This window comes from Chionomys nivalis, chromosome 1 (genome assembly GCF_950005125.1).
Source record: "Chionomys nivalis chromosome 1, mChiNiv1.1, whole genome shotgun sequence".
In the NCBI taxonomy this organism is placed as follows: Eukaryota; Metazoa; Chordata; class Mammalia; order Rodentia; family Cricetidae; genus Chionomys; species Chionomys nivalis.
In genome coordinates, this window is record NC_080086.1 from 162,174,959 (window position 1) to 162,201,044 (window position 26,086).

The 26,086-nt window shown below is 39.9% G+C and overlaps 1 protein-coding gene and 1 non-coding gene across 2 annotated transcripts in view; both read right to left on the bottom strand.

The window, feature by feature from the left end:
- Positions 1-25,194, bottom strand: part of Mgam (maltase-glucoamylase) — a 142,216-nt gene extending 117,022 nt beyond the window's left edge. The window contains exons 1-13 of the mRNA XM_057761536.1: positions 25,064-25,194; positions 23,105-23,222; positions 11,824-11,941; positions 10,202-10,311; positions 9,537-9,688; positions 8,918-9,089; positions 7,916-8,015; positions 5,967-6,079; positions 5,196-5,321; positions 2,946-3,077; positions 2,621-2,737; positions 1,636-1,749; positions 709-793 (exon numbers count right to left, since the gene is read on the bottom strand). Coding sequence (XP_057617519.1) covers positions 709-793; positions 1,636-1,749; positions 2,621-2,737; positions 2,946-3,077; positions 5,196-5,321; positions 5,967-6,079; positions 7,916-8,015; positions 8,918-9,089; positions 9,537-9,688; positions 10,202-10,311; positions 11,824-11,941; positions 23,105-23,222; positions 25,064-25,194 — 1,588 coding nt within the window. The remainder of the gene's footprint in view (positions 1-708; positions 794-1,635; positions 1,750-2,620; positions 2,738-2,945; positions 3,078-5,195; positions 5,322-5,966; positions 6,080-7,915; positions 8,016-8,917; positions 9,090-9,536; positions 9,689-10,201; positions 10,312-11,823; positions 11,942-23,104; positions 23,223-25,063) is intronic.
- On the bottom strand, positions 118-224 carry LOC130890023 (U6 spliceosomal RNA). Its single transcript, XR_009058675.1, has one exon. It is a non-coding gene; the product is annotated as a U6 spliceosomal RNA (small nuclear RNA).
- Positions 25,195-26,086: the final 892 nt, after the last annotated feature.

The following is a 26,086-nucleotide window of genomic DNA, read 5'->3' on the forward strand; positions in this document are numbered from 1 at the left end:
AGAAGGATAGATTCTGTTTTCATATCCCATCTGTTAGCCTGTGTCTTTTTACAGGTGAGTTGAGTTCATTTATACTAAGGGATATTCATGGGTGCTAGTTCCTGTTATTTTAGTTTTAAAAATATGGAACGCTTCACAAATTTGCATGTCATCCCTGCGCAGGGGCCGTGCTAATCTTCTCTGTAGAGTTCCAATTTTAGTATATGTGCTGCCAAAGCAAACACTCAAGCAACAATTAATACTGTGGTTCCATAACCATATCCTCAGAGCTTGAGGTTCATTTGACTATGTGGCATATGCCCTTCCTTCAAGCTGTGGTCATTACCAGATTTATGCCTCACTTGAAGGCCAAAACCATCCATCTGGTCTCTCTTGTAAGCTCTAGCCTATGAGCTTCACCTAGAAAGTGACACTTGCTAATCACTAACCTCAAGATTCTCCACATCATATATGTTTTGGAATTTCCCCCACAAGAGCATTGACTAGGCATAGAAGAACTAGATTACCCATTGAGAATTTATGACTCTTCAGAGAACCGTGAACAATGTATTGAGTTTCTTTCCTAGTTTTCTTTTTGTAATGTCCACATTCCTTTCCCTGTGAACATTATGCGCAGACTCCCTTGTCCAATGGTTCAGAAATATCCTTGTAAATTTAAAATATCACATACACCTTGTCACATCAATCAGGCTGACCATAATGACTTACTTGGTGTGAATGGGGGATAATTGAGGTTGTTTATGGCACAACCTGACAAGGAACCATTAACAAAGTTGGCGACCTCATTCATATCCTGCCAGACAGAGAGCAAAAATCTATTAGGCAGAGTAGCATGCCATGTTTTCATAATGGTGATATTTTTTGTTTCTTAGAATCAGATAAATTTCTCTATATACTTCTTTTAAAGAATGTCCCATGGATATTGTAGAAATAGATGTTCCTGTCTTCTCTACTCACTAAAAATTTCACAGAGTAAGTTCTTAGAATTGCTTCAAAATGATGTGTGTCTATAACCACTAAAGTAAACAATTCCCAAATACATTATCCAAAATGTTCTGTTTTATTGCTGTCATATTTTAACTTATAATTTTATGTGCCTAAATATTATCTACATATAGGTACCTATAAAAATATACATGAATAGATAGTGAAGGGAGACTATGTATCCATGTGCCAGAGCTGTAAAGTCGAAGGTCTATAAGGGGAAATAGCAAAACAGTAATTGTAGACATCTTCATTGCTATCATTTTACAGAAATTTTGCTGTCATTCTTTTAGCTGATTGTATTATTTGAATTTTCTACAGTTCTTTTATAAATAGAAGATTTTCTACTGTAAGTCTAAATTTTATTTAACAGCAGCTGAGTTACATTCATATTCATTTGATGTTTTATGAGACATTGCTCCTTAATACAGCCAGAAGGAATTTTATACCTGGGCATTTTGGTTCTGATGAATCTGTCATCATGTCTAAATCAAAGAGCCTCAAACTGAAAATTGAACAATCTGTGTACTTTACAACAAATAAGAAATATGTGACACTTGTTTTTATTTCCTTTCTCTACTCTATGATTCAAAGACATAGTCAGAGATACACACTGTGAATGTTTGTACAAGTAAAAGTGTTACCACTCACAATCCAAATTCCATCAAACTTCACTTCACTGTGGAAAAGTTCAATTTCATTTGCCCACCACACACCACAGTTGGGATTGGTGTAATCAGGAAACACAGTTGTTCCAGGCCAGACCTGTGGGGGGACAAAAAGGAAGGGAATGTAGAATAAACAAAGAACTTTACGTAGAAATTCAAATATGATCGTTGAGACAGAGGAAGAAGGCACAAGTCTTCTCAGTGGAGAATAAATCACTCGGAATATGGAGACTCAATTACTCTCAATGGAAATGAAAAGCCACCTGAGAAAATTAATCTTAAAAATGTTGATTGACTATTTAAAAGAATTTACAATCTTCAATTCTGGTTCACATTTCCATGTTGCTTCTTCTACTAAAATCTGAAAATGGAGATACATTTTGTACAAATTTAAACTGATCCATTACAATCTGTAGATTCTAACATTAACATACATTTCTAAGATTTTCTCTATTCTTTATCTGTCCCATTCCCTCAGATACTATGTACTGAAGGGTTACAGAGGATATTCAAAGTTAAACAGAAGATAATACCTTCATGAAAAGCAAGACAAGACAATGAATGATTTTAGGGGGAAAAGTGGTAAGTACATTATTCATTGACAAGAAACTAAGTCAAGAGTGCCATGGCCCATTTCAATTGTGTTTCCCTAGTAGGCAATAACTAGTGCCACTTTCCAAGCAGTGCCAGTGCAGCAACGTGAGACATAGGCTTGGAGTGTCATGAGGGAACAGAGTAAGGAAGTGGGCGCTTAGAGAGTGAGCTGCCATTTAATGGGATGTGGCTGGGAAAAGCAAGCAAGATCTGGGGTAGATGGTAGATGGTAGGCATTTGGGTATGAAAAGACAAAGAAAAGTTTATCCTCAGCTTGTTCAAGTCCTTTGAAGAGGTACCAGACAACCACATGTTTATCTACACACACTCACCACCCAACCAAAGCCAGAGCCACAGCTTCTCCATTAAATTACCTGTCCAATGATTGGGTTTACACCGTCAGAGCTATTCACCCAGATTTTCATTGCAGAACCCCTGTCATACGGGCCATAGGGATTACTTGGGAGGGAGTTATTGGAAATTGCTGGATCCTAAGAAAATAGAAAATACAATGAAAACAGTTACTTGACGCTAAAGACTGAACTTCAATCAAGTCTCCAATAAAATATGTACATTCAAATGTAACTACTGAAGGCATTAAAACATCTTCATCTCATTGGAGGCCAAGTAGGGAGAAGGGAACATAATAAAAAGGATGAGCAACCACCTGATTTTGGAATTAAAAAAGGAAGCACATACCAAAATGATAATAAGTTTCTGCCCATTATTGTGTAACTCGTTAGCAAACTCCGGGAAGCCTTTATAATTCACTGGGTCATAAGTGAAGTCTTTCCTCTGGTCCATGTAATCAATATCGGCATGTTGCACATCCTGAAAGAATAGCAGCATCCACAACACAGTTCAGTACCTGTGAATTTTCCTGCTAAAGGGAATCACCAATTATCACCTTTAGTCTTCAAGAGGAAAACCAACTCCTGTATTGGAATCTAAATGCGGTGCTATCTGTTACCAAATACATCTTCTCCCAGAGCTATTTAGAGAACAAATGTCCTCCTTATCTCCCTAAGGCTCAACCCTGCCCCTGCAATCAGATTAACTGTACAATTTACGACAAATCACTGGGGCTGTCAAAGTACAACTCACCCTATGCCCAAGACAAAGGGAAGAAGGGGCTATTTCTTCTCCCTTCTTCCTATTTCACTATTCTAAGCACTGTTTTTGTTGCCTCTTCCAGAATTTATCCATGCTTATTCTTTCCTAGTTTATGAAAATATGAAAATGAGGCACTGGAACAAAGTTTATACTGTGCCTGTACCCCGGAAATGATGATGAGGAGAGAACAGGATTATTCTAGAGGCTTTTTAAAATTTCCCTTTCTATGCCTTCTTGACACCTCATTTCTCATTACAGCCTCCAATACAATAGAAACAATCAAAATTAGGTACTCAACACAGAAACATTTGAGTACAACATGACATTATGCTTCCTTCTTGAGCTTGAAGGGCTGGATGCCCATATGCAACTCTGAATTATTTTCAGTTCCATTTCTCAGTATTTCCTTTCACATCTTATTCCATGGTGCACCAATAAACCCTATTCCTCCATTGCCCAGATTAATCAGGAAGGAAATGTTCTCATGTATGTAAGAAGAATCATACAGAGCAGAAAGCCAGAGCAGTGCTAGTGATCTGAACAGATGACCCAGTTCCTTGGGTTATCTACTAAGAAATGTAGTTTGTATCTTAACTAGGGTTAAAAATAAGATTCTCTGGTAAGTAAAAAGACACCTAACCAGTCAACATGGGCATTCTCATTGTCCCAAAGGCTATCTTATTTTTCTTCACCTCAGTTCTGCCTCTGCTATTTCTGTTTGTTATTCCTTTTCACCCCAAGAGCCAAATTCCCTGAGGGCTGGAAGACAAGAGAGTCCAGCAAGGTCTTTGACAGGGTCACCAACCCAAATGTCTCGCGTGACTCTTGTTTACTGCCTTCCCCTAGTCTTCCTGTGCTTTTTAAATCTCAACCCTTTCACGTTATGGGTTTTCATTTTCTTCCCCAATCCCACAATCTATTTCAGTTCTATTTTAAATACAAAATGATCAGAGTGTGCCAGACGACAAATCCTGCTCACTGACTAGTGAACAGCAACTAGTGAATGAGAGCAAATGCACTTCAACCTTGACATCTGATTTTGTAAATCTACTTACCTGTGAATTCTGTCACCAAGAAGCTAAATGGTTATGATGAAACTACTTCCCTACTTTAGCTAGTTTCTTACCTGTCTGAGCCAGTTTAGATTACTTGAGCCTGAACCAGTTTTGTTCAGTGTGTGTATGTGTACCTGCATGCATCTCTCTCTCTCTCTCTCTCTCTCTCTCTCTCTCTCTCTCTCTGTGTGTGTGTGTGTGTATTTGTGTGTGTGTGTGTGTTGCCCTAACTCTTCGGGATCTAGGGGTTGGGAGCTGGAAGGCCTGCATTATGTGTTACCTGACACAAAATCCGAGAATCAAGTTTTTACCAAGACCTTGGAGAAGAACTCTTATAGTAGTGTTATAGTCAATCTCTGCCATGATGTTTCTAAATCCAAACAATCTAACCAAGACTAAATATAAGGTAATAAATCTACATGGAGAAGCATTAGCTAAAATCTGAGCTAAAGAGAGAACTAACTTAACTCAAAATTAAATTCTGTAAAAATGCAGACAAGACAAGCCTAAGAAAATAGAAACAGTAGAATGATACACAGTCAGAAACCAGGTTGCTGCCTCATCTGTACTGCCAGTCTGCAAGGACTGCTTCCTAGTGAAAGCTACAGTTCTTGGAAGACAAGGGATGCATCTGAAAAACTCTCTAGTGTTCTAAGTGCATAACAGTCATTCTATTACCAAAAAGGGAACGAACGCAAAAAGGAAAAGTATGGGGAAGGCAGAGGCTGTTCCTGTTCCTCCGTGGATTTCTTTTTGGAGAACTGTATCCAACCTTACTTACAAAAGGGAGCTCTGCTGCACGGTTTCGATCCACAACTGTTTTCATCTTTTCTAGGGATTCATAATCATATCGGCTGAGGTGAAACCCAAGTGCCCAGTATGGAGGCAGAGCTGGCCGCCCGATGAGCTGGAAGAAACACGTGAAATGAAAGTCAGTAAGGTTGTGTGTGTACACATGGCTTATACAGGGTATCTTTCTGAATTGTTCTCTACCTTAGTTTTAAGGCAATGTCTCACATGAACTTGGAGTTCATGAATTAGTGACTGTATAAGTGACCGAGAAGCATCCTCCAAGGATTCTCCTGTCTCCGTCTCCCCATTGGGAGATTACAGATATGCACATGGCATCCAGCCTTTTACAGAACTGCTGAGCTTCTGAATGCAGGTGCTCATACTCATGCCGCAAACCATCTTTTACCAATTAGTCCATCTCACAGCACAGAACTTTTTAAAATAAAGCCTTTTTATGCATTGGTTAGGGATCTAAAATAGATTCAATTTTTCGGTGTATTAATTCATTAACATTATAATGTTAGTTAACTTTTATATCTCCCTTTTAGGAGTAACGGCACACTTCAGCATCTTTGTATCTTCTTACATTTTTAGAATAAAAGATTTCATGAAGAAATTTCCCTTGTATATATGAGGTCTGTCCTATATCTTAAATGTGTCATCTCAGGTGTGTCTAGCTCACACGTGTGTGTTAAATTTACATCTCCTAAATGTTTGGTGTGTAGGATTCTCTCAGTCAAAGCCATGATTTCATATTTACCTCTATATACTCTTGGACAACTTGCTCAGGTGTGTCCCCCAAAAACACATAGAAGTCCAGAATTCCCCCAATGGTGCGGTATGTGATTGCTGGAGTAGGCTGAAGGGTAATGTCTTAAAAGATTAAAATAAACAAAAACAAAAATTAAGATTTGTTCTATTGAAACAACTTCAAGTTTATAGTCATAGACACTAACTACCTGAACTTCAGTAAAGTGATTTTTAATGTCCCACATGTTGTAAACAAATTCTGACATACATGAGCACCAAAATATGTATTCTGCAATAACCTTCAATAGCAGGAAACTAGAATATCCTGACTCTTGTGCCATAACCCAGGCTCTGTCCAAAGAATAACCAGGCTCACAAATGAATCCAGAATTAGTTAATGCAGCACAAAGCTTACTTGAGGCCAATGGCCTTGTTACTGAAACCCCTAGTTATTCAAGATCAGAGCCCCTCAAAATAACTCAGCTGTCACATATCTGTTCCATGGAAGCAACAATGAACATCAGTAGATACTGTCACAAGAATGTCACATACCCCCATCTGTTCTCAGGTCCCATGTATCTTTCCTGATACTTAATTCTGCACATGTCCATTTCACTTTGCCAGCCACTGGTGAGATTCTGCACATGCCCATTTCACCTTGCCTGCCACTGGTGAGATTCTGTGCATGCCCGTTTCACCTTGCCTGCCATTGGTGAGATTCTGCGCATGTCCATTTCACTCTGCCTACCCCTGATAAGATGGTATAGAAGCTTCAAGTCGCAGCCTTTTAGGTACTCAACCCTGAGGACATCTGCTTGTATATTCTTTGCATATGCAAATAAACTGTCTTTTGCTTGCTGGTATCTTTCTGGCAGTTTGGTTTGCAGGCCCACAGAATTATATCTAAGAGGGCAGGAGAAAAAAATCCCTCCGAACCCGTTGTTCTTATTCTATACCTCATTGTTACTGTAAATACAGAGCCCAGCTAGACAGTCTGAAGTACTGGCCTCAGTGAAGAAAAGTCGTGGTAAAGCAGGTCAGAGACTATATTGTAAGTGTCAAGTCCCACTAAGCTCCCATCACCCTCCTCAGCAGTTGCCTCCTAGGCTTGTTCTGTGTCTAGGGACAGAGGGTCTCAGTCTTCTGATGCGCTCAGGTCACATAGGACTAAATCACACAGAGAACCTAGGACCTTGTAGCTTTCCCGACTAAGGCTTGTGATTTCTTTTAAAACCACCTGAAACTGGACAGTGTGTTCTTTTTGTCTGTTCTTGGGCTGTTTGTGTTCTAGAATGATCTTGGATCACCTAGATTGCTTCTCAAATCAAAATGAAAATTGTGATGAGGGGTTAGATCTTTCTTTCTTACTTACTCTTTAAATTATTGCAAACTGATAATGTCTATAAATGAACATGACACTAATTATGAGAAGAAGACTTGTGAAGATCTTTGGATGTTGAATTAATGCTTAGTCTCAATATCTATACTCATCTTGTATGAACATAAAAGACTGTGTGGAGCCCATCTCTAAATGATAATCAGTTAGGAATGTAAGTCTCAATATCCTAATCCCACCAGCAACCCTGGATTTTGATCCATCTCTTCTTCCCCTGTGCTGACTATACTGGAACTGCCGGTTGAGATCCCTTAATGTAAAACTAAGAGCAGTTATACTCTGTGGGTAGAACCGGTCTCACACTAGACTACAGGAAGAGTTATTCTAACTCTGTAATAACAAATAATACAAAGGAGGTCACCAGGTTCAAGAGTTGAGAAGTCAGGGGAGAATCCTTTGCATACAGATCCCATGGGTAGCCAGATAGGGATGTCACAGCAAGAGAACAGAGCCAGCCACGCTTTAAACATTGTGAAAGGATTCATTCCTTTAACCATAGTGCTGTAAAGGGACTCTGATACATTCTGTGCTTGTTTGTTTAAGAATCGTCCTTGGTCCTTTACCCATGGCATTGCTGTTCATCAGAAACACCCCAAAGGAAAATCCACTATTGTCTTCAAGGCACAGGAAGAATGTCTGCACACCATACAAGTTATGTCCATTCTATAGGAAAACAATTAAAGAACAAACATTTACAATTAAACAATTAATCTAAACATCATGGCCAATGAAGATGTCAATGAATTTTTTATGAGTTCAACTCTCTATTTAGAAGACAATAACAAGTGAGTTTGTGCTTTCTCAAACAATGCACCAACTCTGACCATTCATCTATGTATATGGAGATCTTGACTTTTGTTAAAATCTGGAAAGATATGAATGCTGAAACTATTGTTCATAAAATCTCTCTTCTCGAAGAGGCCTGTCTTGCACTAACTTAATCTCATCTGCAAACACAAGTGCTCTATCGAGTTTGATATAAATCAGCATCAATACAGATGTCTAAGGGGTTGAAAGTCCACACCACCCCATGGTTGAAGCTCCAGAGTGGGTCATGATCACCAGTTGCTTCCCATAAGCTGCTCTCTCAAAACATTTTCCATCTATCTGATGGGTATTTGGGTAGCGTGTTTTTAAATGAGACGGAGTAGGGATAAGATGCTGCCTCTGCTGCCTGAAAAACCGCTTACCACAGGCTCTTGATTTCAGTGGGAAATTTATTGAGCATTTCCTATGTTCCATTTGTTTTTCTAGATACTTTACATGCGTTGGCCATTTAATCCTCACTACCACCTGTGAGTGTATGAACTCTGCTTTATGTTTCACGCTTCACTGACCGCACTGACATTAACTAACTGAACTAACCTGACCTTGGCCTCATTTTGTAGGTGAGAAACCAAGACCCGGGGGGTAAAAACTTAGCCAGAATCGTATAGCTGGTAAGCAGAAGATCTGAAAAACCAAACCAAGCAGTGTCACTTCGGCTTCTCACTCTAAACTGCAACATCATGTGAACCTCAAGATGAAGGTTGTGATATTAAGAGGAAAGGGACCAGAAAGCTTACCGCGTTGGGGAATGTGTCCCTGGCAAACAAGGCCCAGGTCTTCCAATTCATGTCATGCTGGTACTGCTGGTGTACTTGTTCACCCAGACCATATACATTAGCGCTTGGCAGGCGGGCGGAGAACTGAAGGAACTGGTCAGAAAATACGAGGGGCCCAATACTTGAGTCAAACCTAGACACAGGAAAGCACAGAAATGAATGAGAAGGAGAGAAGGACACAAGGCTTAGACAAGGGCTCTTCCCAGCTCACTAACTCCATAGTCCCTTTGCACATCTTCCTCTGACATTTTCCCATAGGCACCAAGAGGCAAAACATCACTAGGCCAGGTAGCATTGTGGTACATACCTTACGTCTATTCCTTACACACCTTACCACAAGATCAAAGCACTGAACTTAAATCTGTTATAGACATTTAATAAGTCTTGAGTGGTGCTCATGTGATTAGACAGATGGGAGAAAGGGGAAAGAATAGTGTTCAGACAGAAGGGAGTAAAGAGGAGGAAGACTTCACAACACTCTCACACACACGCTTGGATCCCAGTAAGATCAGCAGCTTACACGCTTCCCCTTATCATTACCGACCTACTCCCACCCGCAGGATAGTTTTCCAAAACTCACAGCACGCGGTTGTTGCTTTTCCTGGTGATTTTGATGCTAAATGGCTGTTTCGAGACCTCCACTTGGTAGTTCAAGGGAGAAGCAGCAGTTCCGGTGAAGGACCGCACGTGCTCGTGGGGCACCTCATACCTGCCCTTGGTTGGGTCAGTCAGCTGCGCAGAGAGACGAATAGAAACAAACTCCAAATGAGAACTTACCTATCTTTCAAAACTGTCAGCGGCCTTTTCAAAACCAGTGCTTCCTATGTAGATGGTCCTGGAAATTAGACACTGATCAATCTGGCATCACGTCTAAAGGAATGTGCATGTTATATTGCCAGCTTTATATGTATGTTTGTTGGGCGTATGTTAGTCTTTAAGTAGAGATACACTGTGATTCTGAAGACTATCTCTAGAAAATGCAAAGCCGTGGTAACGTTTTGATCCCTTTTACAATTCTCACAGTTTCTAAAACAAATGAGTGGAAACTGGAAATTCATTGGCAAACTCTACGTGTATTGAGGAAGTCACCAATGGCAAGAAGGCTGTCAAAGGCCTTGACAAACAAAGGCCACATGACTACACCAGGGAGTGACACTTCCTTTAGCAAAATGTTCTTCGTTGCAGGAACTGCAGTTGTGAGGTATAAGAGTCCCTTTGAAGGATTTTTACAAAACAAACTACAACCTTAAAGTGGAAGCGGTTCGGTGTCTGGTACTCCGCTGTGAGCAGGATGTTTTCGATGTTGTTTCCAAATAGCGATGGAGAAGGCAAGTTTTTCAACTGGGCTGTGAATCCTATCATGTAGAGGAGAAAGGGTTTTCAGAGACGGTTCTGTACATTTGCAAATAGTGGCCACATAAAATTAAACTTCAGGTCAAAGGGGCAAACAGAAACCTTTATCTTCCAAAGAAGGGAAGATATAGATACAAATCCCCTCATACACACATCTCATCTTGGACTGAAACCTCTTCTATAAGAGCTGAGCGAAAACACAGCCCCAAAGGGCTAACTCATGCTACGTGATCAGGACTCATCCCATGTGGATCAAACAGCTTTATGCTCTCAGTTGCTATTCCTTCTCAGTTATGTACTCAGTACATTACAGAGCATCTTGTACACTGATGTCATCTCCTCGGTTAAACAGCACTCAGACAGAGAGTTAAGGCCTTGAAGAGTCCCACCCTTTCTTTACACTAGGAGCCTTACCACAGTGGTACCCACTGTCATCCTCACCCCAAAATGCTCATCATGATGCTTTTTTGTTTGGGGGTAGGAAGCATATTAGCCCACGAAGGTTGACATTAACTGGGTGACTTCTGAAGCATCTTTATAAAACTGCAACAGCTTCCATTTCATAAAAATTACACCAGAATAGTGTTGAAAGGAATCTTGGAGATTATTATTTTCTTATTCCACACCTTAAAAATAATGAACTTGGTAACCAAAATAATCATTATAATTATTTAATTTGTTTACATTTAATTTGTTTCTGAGTTTCACAGACGTTTAATTTTACCATTAAACTTTCAGATAACTTGCATTGTCTCTACCTCTAACTAATGGAAGGCAGCATCCCAGAACTTGAAGTTATAAACCCACCTGTTGATACAGAAATGGTATTTTATCCATTAGCATCTGTTATCCTAACAGATGAAGCTGTTAGGAGATGATAGCAAAGCACCTGACTTCAGATTTCTGGAACAAACTGCTCAGCTTGTGACAAAGTCACAAAGTGCATGAAAGTGAAGACCGATCTCTGCATGTGCACTGTGGTTGTGTAGCGTGGGAGTGAGAGTGTCCCTGACTCTTTTGCCTGCTTTTGGAACCCTTTCCCTCCTGCTGGGTTGCCTTGTCCTGCTGCAGTATAAGGATTCACGTCTAGTCTTTTACTTAAGATGCCAAGTTTGGTTGATTTCACTGGAAGGTTTGTTCTCTTCTGGAGAGAAACGGAGGAGCAGTGATCTAGGGGAGAGAGAATTGAAGAGAAACTGGGAGGAAAGGAGAGAGGGGATGTATTGTATGAGAGAAGAAAAAAGAAAAAGAAAATAAAAATTTTTATACAAAAGAAAGAAAATACATAAATACTTATATATAAAAAAATGATGCCAGAAACAGAACACTGTGTATTCCTGAGGCAGAGGGTGATTACTGCTTGATGACAAAATAGGATCTAACCTCTGATAAGAGCTATACCCATTTCTGTCACAAATATAGCGTGGCAACAGGACAGTCAGTACTCTGTGCTACTGCAGGCGTCCTCTAGGATGGAGCCTAGCCTCAGGTCTGGGGCTCCACCTTCAGCCTACCTGTACTTGTAAGCACAGGATCACTCTCCACTTGGTAGCCATGATCCTTGGAATAGTAGCAACGTACACTAGCAGCTCCCTGTGGATCCCAGCAGCAGCCACGCTGGTCACATGTGTCCTGAAACAGAGGTTAGACTATTAACTCCATTTAGTTCATTACATTTGAGGAAATACATATTAGTTCATTTGAGATTGTGATATTGGCAATTCCCTTGTAAAAATGAGAACTTCTCCAGTTCTCCTTGTCAGCACTCTTCTTAAGAACTGGTGTAGGAAACATAATGTATGTCTCACACACAAAAGCTGACATATATCCTTGAAAATTCTAAACCATAATATTTGTTTATTACCAGTATTCAAAAATTATAAATGGAGCCTCATGCATATTATCTTTGAATTAGAAAAATGACAGAAACAAACTCCTTCAGATACTTTCAACTCAAGCCAATCTTGATTTGACTTTATTTGTTGTTTATTTATTGTGTGTACAGTGTGGGGTGTCAGCATTTGTTTGGGATCTCTGCGTATAAACTAAAGATACTCAGAACAGCAAATGCAGAAGCAGAATGCAAGGTATAAAATCAGGACAGATCGTGTCTAAGGGTGTCCCCAGGTCTACCTCCTTGGAACGTTCAGAAGGACTAGGTGGAAAGACCACACTACTTTTTAAAGGCTTGAGGAAGAATTCTATTAAGTCTATACATTACACATCTGTATATATGTTACACACATGTGACTATGTATGTGTGTGTATGTATGTATGTACATAAAATCTCAACTCCCATGAAGGCAGAAAGTAATCTTTTCTTGACAAACCAAATAGGGTATAATTTTGCATTAAGGAAGATGCCTGCCTATATCACAATTGATGTCTGAGTCTAATTTTAGAGAAGCATTCAGAATAAACATTAAACAGTGCAGAAAAATCTTTGCTTGTATGAGTGGGCTTGGGGCTAGTGTCTCCCAGCTAGTAGGAAGCAGTGGGATGGCACTCGCTAGATTAGACCCCAGGCAGAAGGTAGCCTCGGTCTCGCTCATTCTCTTTCCCTTTCTCTACTGGAGCACCTACTATGGAAAAAGCTATCATGGAAGGGGCCGCATAGTGAGGAACTCAAGGCAGGGTTCTCAGTCCAACTCCACAGAGCAGAGTCATGAAAATAACCTACATGGGTATGCTAAAAGCATCAATGTGCTCTCAGAAGACTCCATCAGGGTGGGTTCTGAGAATCACAAAGGTGTGGTTACCCAATCAAACCAAAATCAACCAGACTTTCAGTAGAGAAAGCAAGAGAAAGCAGACTTGTTCCTGTAAGCCATTATCTTTGGGCTAATTTGTTACATAGCAATAGATGAGTAATATATCCTGTCATCCCACCTTACAGATATGGAACTCAAAGTCCATAGCATGAAGGGCTACAGATGTGAAGCCCTGCTAAGGACTTTGTAACAACTGAGAAATCAAAACCACAAACTGTCTGTTCCTTTTTTCCTGTGTTCTGAGTACCGTGAGACATGGGATAATGAAAATATGTCAGTGTCTGGCGGGTGGCAAGGGAAAAAACGGTGAGATGTATGAACAAATGCATTTAGATGAATACTAATTTTTATAATCCTGGCCAATACAAATAAGTATCTGTTATTCAATATGTTTAGAACAGCCGGGCTGTGGTGGCGCACGCCTTTAATCCCAGCACTTGGGAGGCAGAGTCAGGCGGATCTCTGTGAGTTCGAGGCCAGCCTGGTCTACAAAGGGAGTTCCAGGACAGGCTCCAAAGCTACAGAGAAACCCTGTCTCGAAAAACAAACAAACAAACAAACAAAAAAAGCTTAGAACAAGAACAAGAAATGGCTTGAATTTCAGATTTCTTTTTTTAAATATTTATTTATTTATTATGTATACAATATTCTGTCTGCGTGTATGTCTGCAGGCCAGAAGAGGGCACCAGACTCCATTATAGATGGTTGTGAGCCACCATGTGGTTGCTGGAAATTGAACTCAGGACCTTTGGAAGAGTAGGCAGTGCTCTTAACCTCTGAGCCATCTCTCCAGCCTCTGAATTTCAGATTTCTTTTCAGACTTTTGGATTTTATATATTTATATGATAAAATTTTTTGAGAATAGAACCCTCTAAACACAGAGTTCACCTGTTTTTATATGTAGTACATAACCTGAAGGTGAAATACTTTTTGGATCTCCTCCCCCATCCCCTTTTTTACAGTACTGGCATTAAACCTAGAACTTCCTACATACTAGGCAAGCACTCTACCACCCAACTACAACTCCAGGGTTTGTAAAATAGGCCTAAATAATTTTTCTCATGAAACAATGTTTCATTGCAGGAAGTTTTCCATGCAGCATCATGTGAGTACTCAAAACCTTTTAGATTTCGGAGCATCCAGGTCTTGGATTTCTAAAGAAGCATGTCTAATCTGTTGTGAAAATGAAAATAAAATGGTGTCTATGAGGTTAATCTTCCCGTGGGGGCATTTTACTGTGATCTAAACTTTAATCAGTGGTTGTGATGTTGCTCAAAACTCACTCAGATGATGCCTCGGGTTGCAGAGGAAAAAGGAAAAGGTGATGGGAAGGATTTTAAGTGGGGTGGCTTTTATGTGTAACAAGAGTTTAATAATTTCTTTTCACTGAACTGTAAAGAACAAAGATCAGAGAGGCAAATGTAGGAAGAGCATAATCGGCCTCTGTTGGTCAATTTAGAAACACGGGCTACTGCAGTGGAGCTGAGCAGTAGTAAGAAGTGGGAGGAGAGACAAGGCAGGGTTCACAGGGAAAGCATGGGACACCTAGGAACAACTGCAGGGGAACGCTATCACGCCAGAACAGAGAGATGGAACAACAAAGGCACACGGAAAGAAAGCAGACTTCAGACACAAAACGCCAAGTTCAACATGAGGATTAAAGTTTAACAGACACTGTCCAAACAGTATAGAATGTGTAACTACTAATACAGCAGGGAGGAACCTTCGGTCCCAGTAGGGAAAGAAGGAGCCAGAGGGCGAGACACAAGCAGGAAGAAGAAATCCATAGGAAAAGCAGTCCTGCCAGCTAACATGTGGCTTGACTACCTAGAGACATCGTGATGGGGGCTGGTGCTATGGCTCAGCATGCACACAGCCCTCACTTCAGTCCCTGGCACCCTGTTCCAGGCACCATCACCTATGCTTATAATCCCAGCACTACAGCGACGAACTAGAAAAATCAGAAATCCAAGGTCATCCTCAGCTACAGAGAATTCAAAGCCACACAGTGCTGGATGCACCAGACACTGCCTCAACAATAAATACATGGTGTAAACAAAGGCACAAGACTTGCAAATGTGTTGAACATTTTCTCTTCTATGTGGAATGAATGGGGAAACGGACATGAAATGGAAGGAAACTCTTTAAGATGTGAAGTGGGGAGGACACAAGAGGAAGAGGACTGAGACTATATACCAGAAAAATGCCGCTATGAAGCCCTGGGCTTTGTGCAATTAATGTGCTAAACAGGAAAAGAAATGTAATTATAGTTAGAGAAACAAATCAGTAGAAAACTCCCTATAGCAGACACAGCTAAAATTTAAGCTCACAAAGTTCCCGAAGACAAGCAAGTGAGGAGAATGGTGTGTAAAAGACAGTATTCATATCAGCCAAAGCTCCCCAAACTCAGTACTGGGGGTACAGTCTCCTGGCTGATACAAAGCCTACAGTCCACACAGAACAAATCACAGGCCAGATATGACACATACCCAAGAAAGAAGAATCAAAATATGTGGGGAAAAATACTTCAGATCCCTGAATGAAAGTGAGAGAAAGCACATAATGGATCGTTTTCAAGGCTCACTCCTGAGCAACTAGGAGGAAATGTAGGAAAAATGTAAAGCCGTTTTACTTTTTAACACAATAGACATATATTCACTCCCAAGTATTCATAAGTTTTTACATCAAAGAATTTGACCAAACTTGGATCATAGTGTTTTAAACAAGGGCATCTGTATTGAACACAGTCTTTTTTTTTTCTTATCATTATCCCCTAAGCCACAGAACATAACAGTTCTTTACCTACACTTAAATTAGAATAGACATCTCAAATTATCTAAAAATGACTAGAAGTGTAAGTATAGCAGTACACATGGACACATGGAGGTGCTCTCTAAATGGCACGTTAATTTATTATACAAGGCATTCAGGATCTGCAGGCTGTTCATCCATGGGGTCCTGGCTAAGTGTATTTAGGCTTTATCACCAACACACAGATGACTGAACGCACAGATGCAGAAAAACCAAATCCTGAAACCCCCGTTTTAAAATAAAATCAATATCTACTCTGCCCAGATCTTACTTGTCATGACATCTAAGAGTGACAGAATTCAGAACCTGGAAACAACCTAGACGTCCCTGAAAGAAGTCAGAACCTGGAAACAACCTGAATGTCCCTCAACCTAAGAAGGGATAATGAAATGTGGTACATTGGCACAATAGAGTACTACTCAGTGGTAAAAAGTAATGACATCTTGAAATCTGCAGGCAAATGGAAGGATCTCGAAAACAAACATATTGAGTGAGGTAACCCAGATCCAGAAGGACAAACATAATATGTACTCACTCATAAGTGGCTTTTAGACATAAAGCAAAGAAAAAAATAGGCTACAATCCACAACCCCAGAGAACCTAGACAACAAAGAGGACCCTAAGAGAGACATACATGGATCTAATCTACATGAGAAGTAGAACAAGACAAGATCTCCTGAGTAAATTGGGGGTCATGGGAGAGAGTAGAAGGGAAGAGGAGAGGAAGAGAGGGAAGTGGAGAAAATGCATAGCACAATAAAAATAATAAAAGTTAATAAAAAAGAGAAAAGAGTGATAGAAGAGGAGAAATAAAAAGTATTTCATATAACAAGTTGACTGAAAAAAGTAAAACTAAATAAAACATAATATTGTCAGTATCGACAGAAAGAGGTGGAGCTTGCTCTTCGCATTGAGTCTGACTGGCCTGTGACTGCACCATGCTGTTTCTGAGCCTGGTTAGTAAGAAGACAGGCAGGTTTGTCCCCCATCTCTTGCAGCCCTGAGTTTTCATAAAAGAAATTCAATTTCCCTACCCGATGAAGAGACCTCTAAGAGTCTCTGAGACCTCATGAAGGGGGAAACATACTCAAGTAGAAACATTCTCACAGCTGTTTTGGCCAAGGTGCCACATACATGGGTGAACCCATCCTGAATCTCTTCACCAGCACAGATAGGTCACCAGGATAAGCGAGTAAGTTACCATAGCCAGCAGCACTCAGGATAGAAGAGATCAAGTCAAACCCTGCATGGGTCTCTACTCCATAAAATCATGAATGGCAATATGATCACTGTAATTTTGCACCACAAAATAATCCAGGCATAGCCACATGCACCAATGACTCCAGTGCTCTGGAGACAGGTAACAGGACTGGGCTGTGTTGGTTACCAACCCGGTTTCAGGTTCAATGAGAGAACCTGTCTCCAGGAAATAAAGTGAGGTTGGTAGAACAGAGTCTGGCATTCTCTTCTGGCATCAACACATATGCACCACACACAAGATTACCTAAACAGAGAGGCCGTGGTCTAAGAAAGCAGGATTCAAGGCAATGTTAGTGACTCTTTTATGTTAAAAAGCAACCACTCCAGAGTTTGAGGGCTGCCAATGTGATGATGCTAAGAGGCAGAACCCCTTAACAGCAGTGATCAAAAATTGATGTCTTTATCTCATGAATGGGATTCAATGCCTTTTCTGTTCTCTCCCTGTGAGGATGGAGCAAGGGGACCTGCATCAGTGTGACTATGAACTTCCCAGCATCTGGAACTATGAGAAGTAAATTTCTGTTTATCATAATTTACTCAGTCTTGAGCATTCTGTTACAGCAACACAAAATTTATTAAGACAATGATATTCAGTCAAACCCAGAGGGCTCACAGTCATCCAGCACTTCACTGAATAGCTATGTCATTGAGCTAAGGGGAATAGTAGCCCAAGGTAACCTCAGGTCAGTGCTCTACCGGTATGGGCTTCACATTGAAGACACTAAATATTTCTAGAGCTAAGACAATCTGATGTTGTGAGCAAAGCCATGGAATGAGTGTATCTCCATAAAGAGCAGAAGTGTCCTGTTTTCCACATTCTAGTTTCTTATCAGTGTATTTACGTGATCAAGTTTTATGACTTATCAACAAAGACAGTATGTTTTGCTGATAGAATAATGAGGCTCCACCTAAAAATTACTCTGGGTTTGCACAACATCAGCGCATAGCCATTAGCTGGTTCTAGGAAGAGCCGTGAGCTACAAAGTCCCAGAAAGAGACTTGAGGTTGGGTCATGTTCAGGTATGGGATCTGGGCACATCGGAGAAGTGGCGTTCTTGTCTGGGTTCTTAGTCTACTGATGCTTTGAGGAACTCTGGCTGGACAGTACTAGTGTGTATTCTATAAAATATAAAAACATTTCTGAATATTGAAAATTAGACTTTCTAATATCATAAGATTATCACTACTGTTTATGGAAAATTCATGTCAATTGCTTTCAGATTAATCATCTATCACAGTGATTTAGAGTTATGCTTATGATTATGCTAAGCATGCAACTCATCCTCCCATGTGATAACAAAAACTCTAACCCTGAAAAATTAAAGTGTTTAAATTTATTATTATTTAATATCCTTTTCCTGAGCTATATATCTGGACTTGAGTTAAATATTTCTGTTCCCTGCCATAAATAAAATCTGAAACTGAGGATAAAAGAGAGGGAGAAAGATGTCCTGTTTTATAAATGATAGCCTTGAAATCTGTCAAGATATGTTTCTTAAACCTGCACATGGATTACAAAGGTATAAGAAGGTTAATCAGTCGCAATAATAGGACAAATTATATGAACTTGACCTGATACTAATAAAAGTAGCAATGTTGGGTATGTGCAGCTTTAATGCATGTGTGAGCAGAGGAGAGAAGAAATAATTCAGAGGAGATTCGAGGAGGTCCCTGGAGGAATGGAAGTCTAGCCATGGTGCTGGGAACGGAAATACGACGTTAAAGGAAGGCAGCCATAAAATGACTCATCATGACGTTCTGCTAATCTCATAGACCAGGGTCATGCTCAGCCATCATCAGAAAAGCTTCCTCCTTCAATAGATGGAAGTACGCTCAGAGAACCAGCTGGACAAGGTTCAGAAAATGAGAGAGCTTGGAACACTCAGTCCTCAGGGGATGTCTCTATCAGTTCCCTTCCCTGAGGAAGAGAAAGGAGAAAGAGTGTAAGAGCCAGAGGGAATGCACAACACCACGAAAACAGGCCTTCGAAACAGAGCAGGACCAAGGCATATGAGAACTCACAGAGACTGTGGCAGCATGCACAGGGCTTGCACAGACCTGGGCCTGATCGGGTCTTCACTGCTGAGAAGGGAAGTGGACACATGCTCCCATCCCTAACCCAGAAGCTCTTTCCAATTGATAACCACTCACAAATGAAGAATTCATTTTCTCCAATGGAATGGCACTGTGTATGCAAACTACTCTTGAGGGCAGACCCCATTTCCAGCAGAAGCCGCCAACATAAAAAGAACTCTATGGCATTTTAGAGGTTCTTTGTTTCAAAATGCTTTCAGGGGGACTTTTTCCCCTTACATAAATATTATGATTCTAGTTTTGTATGATTCTAGCTTTTATGGGATTTCTATATATGTGAATGAGTTTATCTCTGTATCTACATGTGTTTCTTAAGCTCTTTCTTTTTCCTGAGTGTGTTTGTTTGTTTGTTTGCTTGTTTTACCCTATTCTGGTTTGTTTCTTCTTATTTTGTTTACTTTTATTATATTGCTTTTTAGATGCTTAATAAGAGAGAGAGAGAAATGTTGTGAATTTGGCTTGGTGGGACAGTGTGGAGATTCTGGGAGGAGTTGAGGGAAGAGAAACTATAATTAGAATATATTGTATTTTAAAACATTATTTTTAATAAAAATATATCCCAACCAAAGATAGGAGTTAAAGGAAAAGAATACATTATGAAATTCTCAAAAAATAAATGACTCTTTAAAAAAGATCCTAAGAGTTTAGCTAGGTGGTGGTGGCGCACACCTTTAATCCCAGCACTAGGGAGACAGAGGCAGGCGGTTTTCTGTGAATTCGAGACCAGCCTGGTCTACAGGAGCTAGTTTCAGGATAGGCTCCAAAGCTACAGAGAAACCATGTCTTGAAAAACCTTTAAAAAAAGATTCTAAGAGTCTAGTCTCTTCAAAATAAAATTTTAAATAGGTATATTATACATTTTATATATAGCATATATATTTATACACATGCAATAAAAATCAATAAGAAATAAAAAAAGAAACAATTTTTTAAAATTCTCCTAAAAGGACTCAGAGTTTTCTCCAGTCCTCATCACAGATAGCCACTACCTCACCCCCATTAAGAGCAGCCCCATAAAGGCCTGGACTGGTGGCACACGCCTTTAATCCCAGCACTTGGTAGGCAAAGGCACGTGAATCTCTGTCAGGTCTACACAGACAGCTGCCTACACAGAGAAACCCTTTCTCAAAAAAAAATAATAATAATAAATAATAATAAATAACAATAATTATAAGATTAAATAAATAAATAGTAAGTAACAGGAGCTGGGGAGATGGCTGAGTAGATAAACCACCAGCGCTTTTGCAGAGGACCCAGCTGTTCAGCCCCCAGCACGCACATAGCAGGCTAACAACCATCTTCAGCTCTACTTCCAGGGACTCCAAGGCTGACTTCTGACTTCACTGGGCATCATCAGGCATGTACATAACATACACACACACATGCAGCAAAAACACGATAAACATAAAATAAATCTTAGAAGCACACTTTTAAAAAGAGCAGGGAACAATTGTATTTACAACCAGAAATCATCTTCAGAGATATTTATAATGTTAATTTTCTTGTCCTAAGACAGAGGAGATGAGAGGGATAAAATTAAACCGCAATGGACTCGGCAAGGGAACCTTCCTCTCAGTCTGTCGTCGGAATTCATCACTGCTTTTTATCCACCTCCATACGACCCTTTAACACATCTATCATCTGTACATTCAGACCCTCAGCAATAACATAGACAGCTAGATCAGTAGATGGCACACAGGTCACATAGCAACCGTACCACCTAAGCTCAGAAACATCTTCTGTGAGAAAACAGATCACTGAATGTGGCAGTATTTCCCTCTAGCTGGGCAAAGGAGACGCAAGACAACAGATGAACATAAAGATCACAAGGTTATTCAGATGGCTGCATCATGTTGGAAAATCTAACGGTCCCTTTCTGAACAGCACCTTGACTGGAGAGAATTATAATAAAGAATTAAAACAGTGGGATGAAACATTACTGTGGCACTGATGACATTTGAAATTCAACGATATCCACAGCACGATGAAATACGGTAAGGATAACACAGTGAAAAAAAATGATCTGCTTCTGGGAGCTGCGAGGTACACTCATTTCCTAGAATAATATGAAACTAACAAATTATTTGATTTAAGTCAATTTTCTACAAACCCAGTGCAAAAAGAAAAAAATATATGTTGCTTTGGCAAAACACATCTAGACCACAGCTGTCCATCCCACAACAAAGCGCATACGGACAGACAGGACTCAGTCATCAAGCTCCGACTTACGCTGACGTCTTGGCAGTCTTCCCTGGACACTCTTGCTTTCTCTGGGCTGTGCAGAATGGTTCAGTTCAACAACCTAGGCCCCCAGCCCCACCAGTGCAGCTTTGATCACTGCTTTCACCTTGAATTCATCTTCAGTTCCACCGGGACAACACAGGAGTTTAAGTGCCTGCTACACGTCCTATTCTTTCCTTCTGTCCATTAAATCCTTTCTTACTTCTCTTTAGTTTCGGACCCATACCTAAGATGCTTTTCTTCATTCTCCCTTCTGTGTTCTCCTTTCTCGGAGTCTCTCATTCTCTTCTTCCTTTTTCGTCACTATTACCTACCTTTCCTCAGCCCCAACGGCTGTTGCTAGCTATAACTTCTGAGTCCTGCTATGCCCTCCAAGATCTCCTCTTCTCTTTTCCTCATATTTACTTTCTTACAACATTGTTCTCCTTGCCTTCCACCAAGAGACCCCAGCCATACTCCTGTTTACAAAGTCTATGCAACAATAAAGCACTCCTGGAAAGGTGGAATAGATGGCTATAAAAGTTGGTCCATAAAACATCACACATATAGGTATTTGGATGTACGTGATTTCTGGTTGACATTTTATTTCTCAGGTACCTTTATGTTTTTAGTTATTTATTTTTGCTTACTTTATGAGATAAGCAAAAGGACCGTTGTGATGCCTCACCCTCCAGTGACACACCCACTGCAATTACATCCCATCCTCTCATTAATAGCAATCCACTGGGGCCCAGGAGTGCAGGCAGTGACTTTCTAGAACATCACAGACTGCTCCAGCACTGTGAGAACAGAGTGACTGTCACACGTGTCCAAGAAACGCATGCCACCAACATCCACTGTGCAACTGATACCAATCTGTTGTTTCACTTGGGTGGACTTCGCTCAGGAGGCTGCACTCTGCTTTCACTTAGATATAATTTTGATTCTCGGAATGTAAATGACATATCTCGTGCAATAATGGCTTTATTATCATAATACTCTCTCAGATTTGCATAAGCTGGGGACCAGAAATGCTGTACTAGAGTGCCACGTCCCTGCAAGCCCTTTACTCTGGTATTGATTACCTTCTTCCTTCTAAAGTTTAACTCTTGAAACTTTGTTCTTATGTCAAGTCATGCTTTGTGCACACGCATAATTTTTTTTTGTAGACCCCAGATAACCTTTTGAAATGACATAATGCCAGCAAGAAGAGAGGTGGTAAAAGCTGAGGACGCCCATTAAGTGTAGCCACGTGAAAAAAGACAAACACACTTTCACTAAGTCTAAAACCTTACATGGAACACACTTACACTAAAATCACGGTCATTTCTTTCTCTGATGAAACTTGCTGAACCTGGCAACCGAGGCGTTATTCTAGTTCTTCTTCCCTTGATGCTACATGACCATACAAACATGGATGTAGTTTAAGTTATGTGAGCTACTAATGTTGCCACACACACGTACACACACACACACACACACAACTTTCTGTGAAATGGAGAAGAAAAATAAGAAGACAAGAGGAAGAAGAGGAGGAGGGGAAAAAGAGGGAGGCCAACAAAGAAAAGAAATATGAAGAAGAGAAGAAGCTGCACCTTGTTAGGAATGATTAACTGAAAACAAGATGCACAGCACTCACCTTGTCAGGGGTCTTGTCAGGAATACAGCTTATCCGTTCCTCTTCACTTAGCACTGGGCAGTTGGGAGGACTAAGAGTAGTAGGAGGGCTGAGAGTGGTGGGAGGGCTGAGAGTGGTTCTTGTGGTTGTGGATCTTGTGGTTGTGGTTCTTGTGGTTGTGGTTCTTGTGGTTGTGGGTCTTGTGGTTGTGGTTCTTGTGGTTGTGGGTCTTATGGTTGTAGGCTCTGGAGTGCTAGTTGTGTCAGAATCTAGAAGAGTCATATCACAAAAGTAGACAAAAAATAATTGGAATTATATATGACCAGGCATTCAGGAGGACCAGGATTCTCTGCACTTTCAACGCTGTTAATTCCTCTCCTGACTGCTCTCTAGTTCCATGTGTTTAAAGTTCTCCATTTTTACTTCATCACACCTTGTTTTGTTCTTGCTAACTGTATTTACCTCTGTGTATACCAACATCATCTCCTTCTTTGGTGGAGGTTCCCTGAATTATGGAACATACAAGACAAATTACCCCATCATTAGAAGCTTGCAAAACTGGACACCAACTTGGCTTTAGGCTATGTCAGTAAATCATACCCTGTCAGTCAAATCAGGTCAAAACCTGTCTCTATAAATGAAGTATTGCTGGAACACAAATACACTCATTTATTGGTAACTACTTTATGTTGCCATGGCAATGGTACACTTGATCATAGAAACCATCTGAGCCAGTCAATCTAAAGACTGACTGAAGGTCAAAGGACAGCCTGAATGACTCAGTCTTATCTTCCCATCATGTGACTTTTAGAGATTGACCTCAGATAATCAGGCTTGGTGAAAGTGCCTTTTACTACTAAACCATCATCTTACTAGCTCTGACAATCTAATACTTAATCCCTGACCCTTATAGAAGAGTCTGCGGACCTCCGCGGGAGCTATACACAGAGAAAACATAGTAAAAGTGCTGTCTTAAGCACAGAAATTTCAATTCTGTTTTCTTGGGCAACAGTCCCTTAGAACACTTCTGGACAGTGGCATTCTTTTGTAAATATACATGCCAAGTGACAAAAGGCAAGTCTAGAAACTAACCCAGGGCTAGAAAACTGATTTCTAATATAAAGATCAGTAAAAGAGAAAAGGCATTGTTATTGCACACTGAAATAGGGAAGAAGTTTTATTTACGGTACTATCTTAATAAACAATGACATTATAACAAGAAAATGTTGCTTCTACTTGTTTTTCTTTGCACTGGGGTTTCCAGTTGGAAAACGATGCATTAAACAAACTGTGTTTGGTCTCACTTCTGCATGAGGCTTTAACTCCCTCTTCAGAATCGTGAAACTATAATGCTTAATGATATTTGGGGAGATTCTAATCTTATTTTCTGTAAAAAGCAGAAATTGATGTAGCTGGGGGTTGAGTGGAATGAACCAAATAAAAAATGGTTTGACAGTAGTCACAGGCTGGCTCTAGATTGCCTGGTTCCCACAAGAAGTGATCCCTGTGTGAGGCAGACAGGGAAGCCTGGATCATTCAGCTTACCCTAGCCCATCTTTTGAGATATATCATCTCAAAAATCTTTCGATAAAAATAACGTGAGTAGGTTTTTAAGAATCATTTGGGGGCTTTAAATAGTTGAATTGATATATAGTAAATATATACACGTATTTCCTTTTACACAGCACATTGTTCATTATCATTATTAACAGAACTATAATTATTTTATAACATTCAGAAAATACATTTCTAAGCCAACTGTGGAGCTAGATCCAGTGTACTAATTAAATGTGGAAATGAAAGTTCCAGAATTTAAACCTACTATCTATTGGCCTGCCATGGTTTATGGATATTCAGTAAAATACCTACAATCTGCAGACATTCATATCCGCATTCATACATACATGAAGCAATATAAAGGCTTGACTTCGCTACCATAGACGGTGAGTTTGCTCTGATTTGGGAGAGACTCAGAGTCACTCGTTACCATTTGATGGAGTAGAATTGGCTAAGAGCACAATTAGAACCACAGCAACGATGAACAACACAAGCAGCAGGACAATGAGTACAAGCTCCAGCTTGCTGAACTTTTTAAACCTTCGGATTGCCATCTGAAAAGACAGAGAGAACAGTTTTAGATTTAAAATGGGTTTAATTATAACTAGAAATTTTTAATCCCAAAACTCAAATATATGTAAAACTTTCTACCACCAAAATTTTCAAACAAAACAAAACAAAACCCAGTTCCTGAACAATTTTCTTTTAGCATTATTCCTATTTAGTTGCTGCCCTGATCCCACACCACTTTGAGGCAAATCTCAAACTGCATCTATCTTAACCTGAAAATATTACATTTTATCTTCAAAACACAAGAAACCTTACAAAGCAACCAGCAAAACACTAATTATGGCACCCATGTATTTTTACAATGACTCCTTACTGTAAATAAGAAATACCTAACCAAGGTTGAAATTCACCTTTTATAAGTTCTTCAAATGGCTTTTATAATTTTTAAAATAAATTTTCATAAATGTTGGGTCTCCAAAAGATGAAAGGGAGATGTATATGTTGTCATTAGTTTATATCTGAGTCACTCTAACCAAAAGGACCTGCTATGTAGACAGGTAATACAGTTTGGGTGTCATTAATTGGATTCTCCTCATGCTAGCTAATTGATAGGATCTAACATTTCCTCAGATTTAGTGTTTAAGGTTTTAGCAGCAAAGGAGCATAAATGGCAAGGCATCTTTACCAGGAAACATAAAATCTTATTTTCTTTCTTGTGGTATGAGTAGCCACTGGCATTTCCAAGATATGTTGTTCCATTAAGAAAGATAAAATAGAGCACTGCAATTCTTTAATCTGTTAATTGCTAGAAGAAATATTTCTAGAGACAGAACTATAACTTTATCTATGACTTGCGTCAGAAGCATGCACTTCCCAAAGGGATAATAGGTTCAACGTTTAATTCCTTTATTTTCTTCTCATCAAAACCTTGTTTTC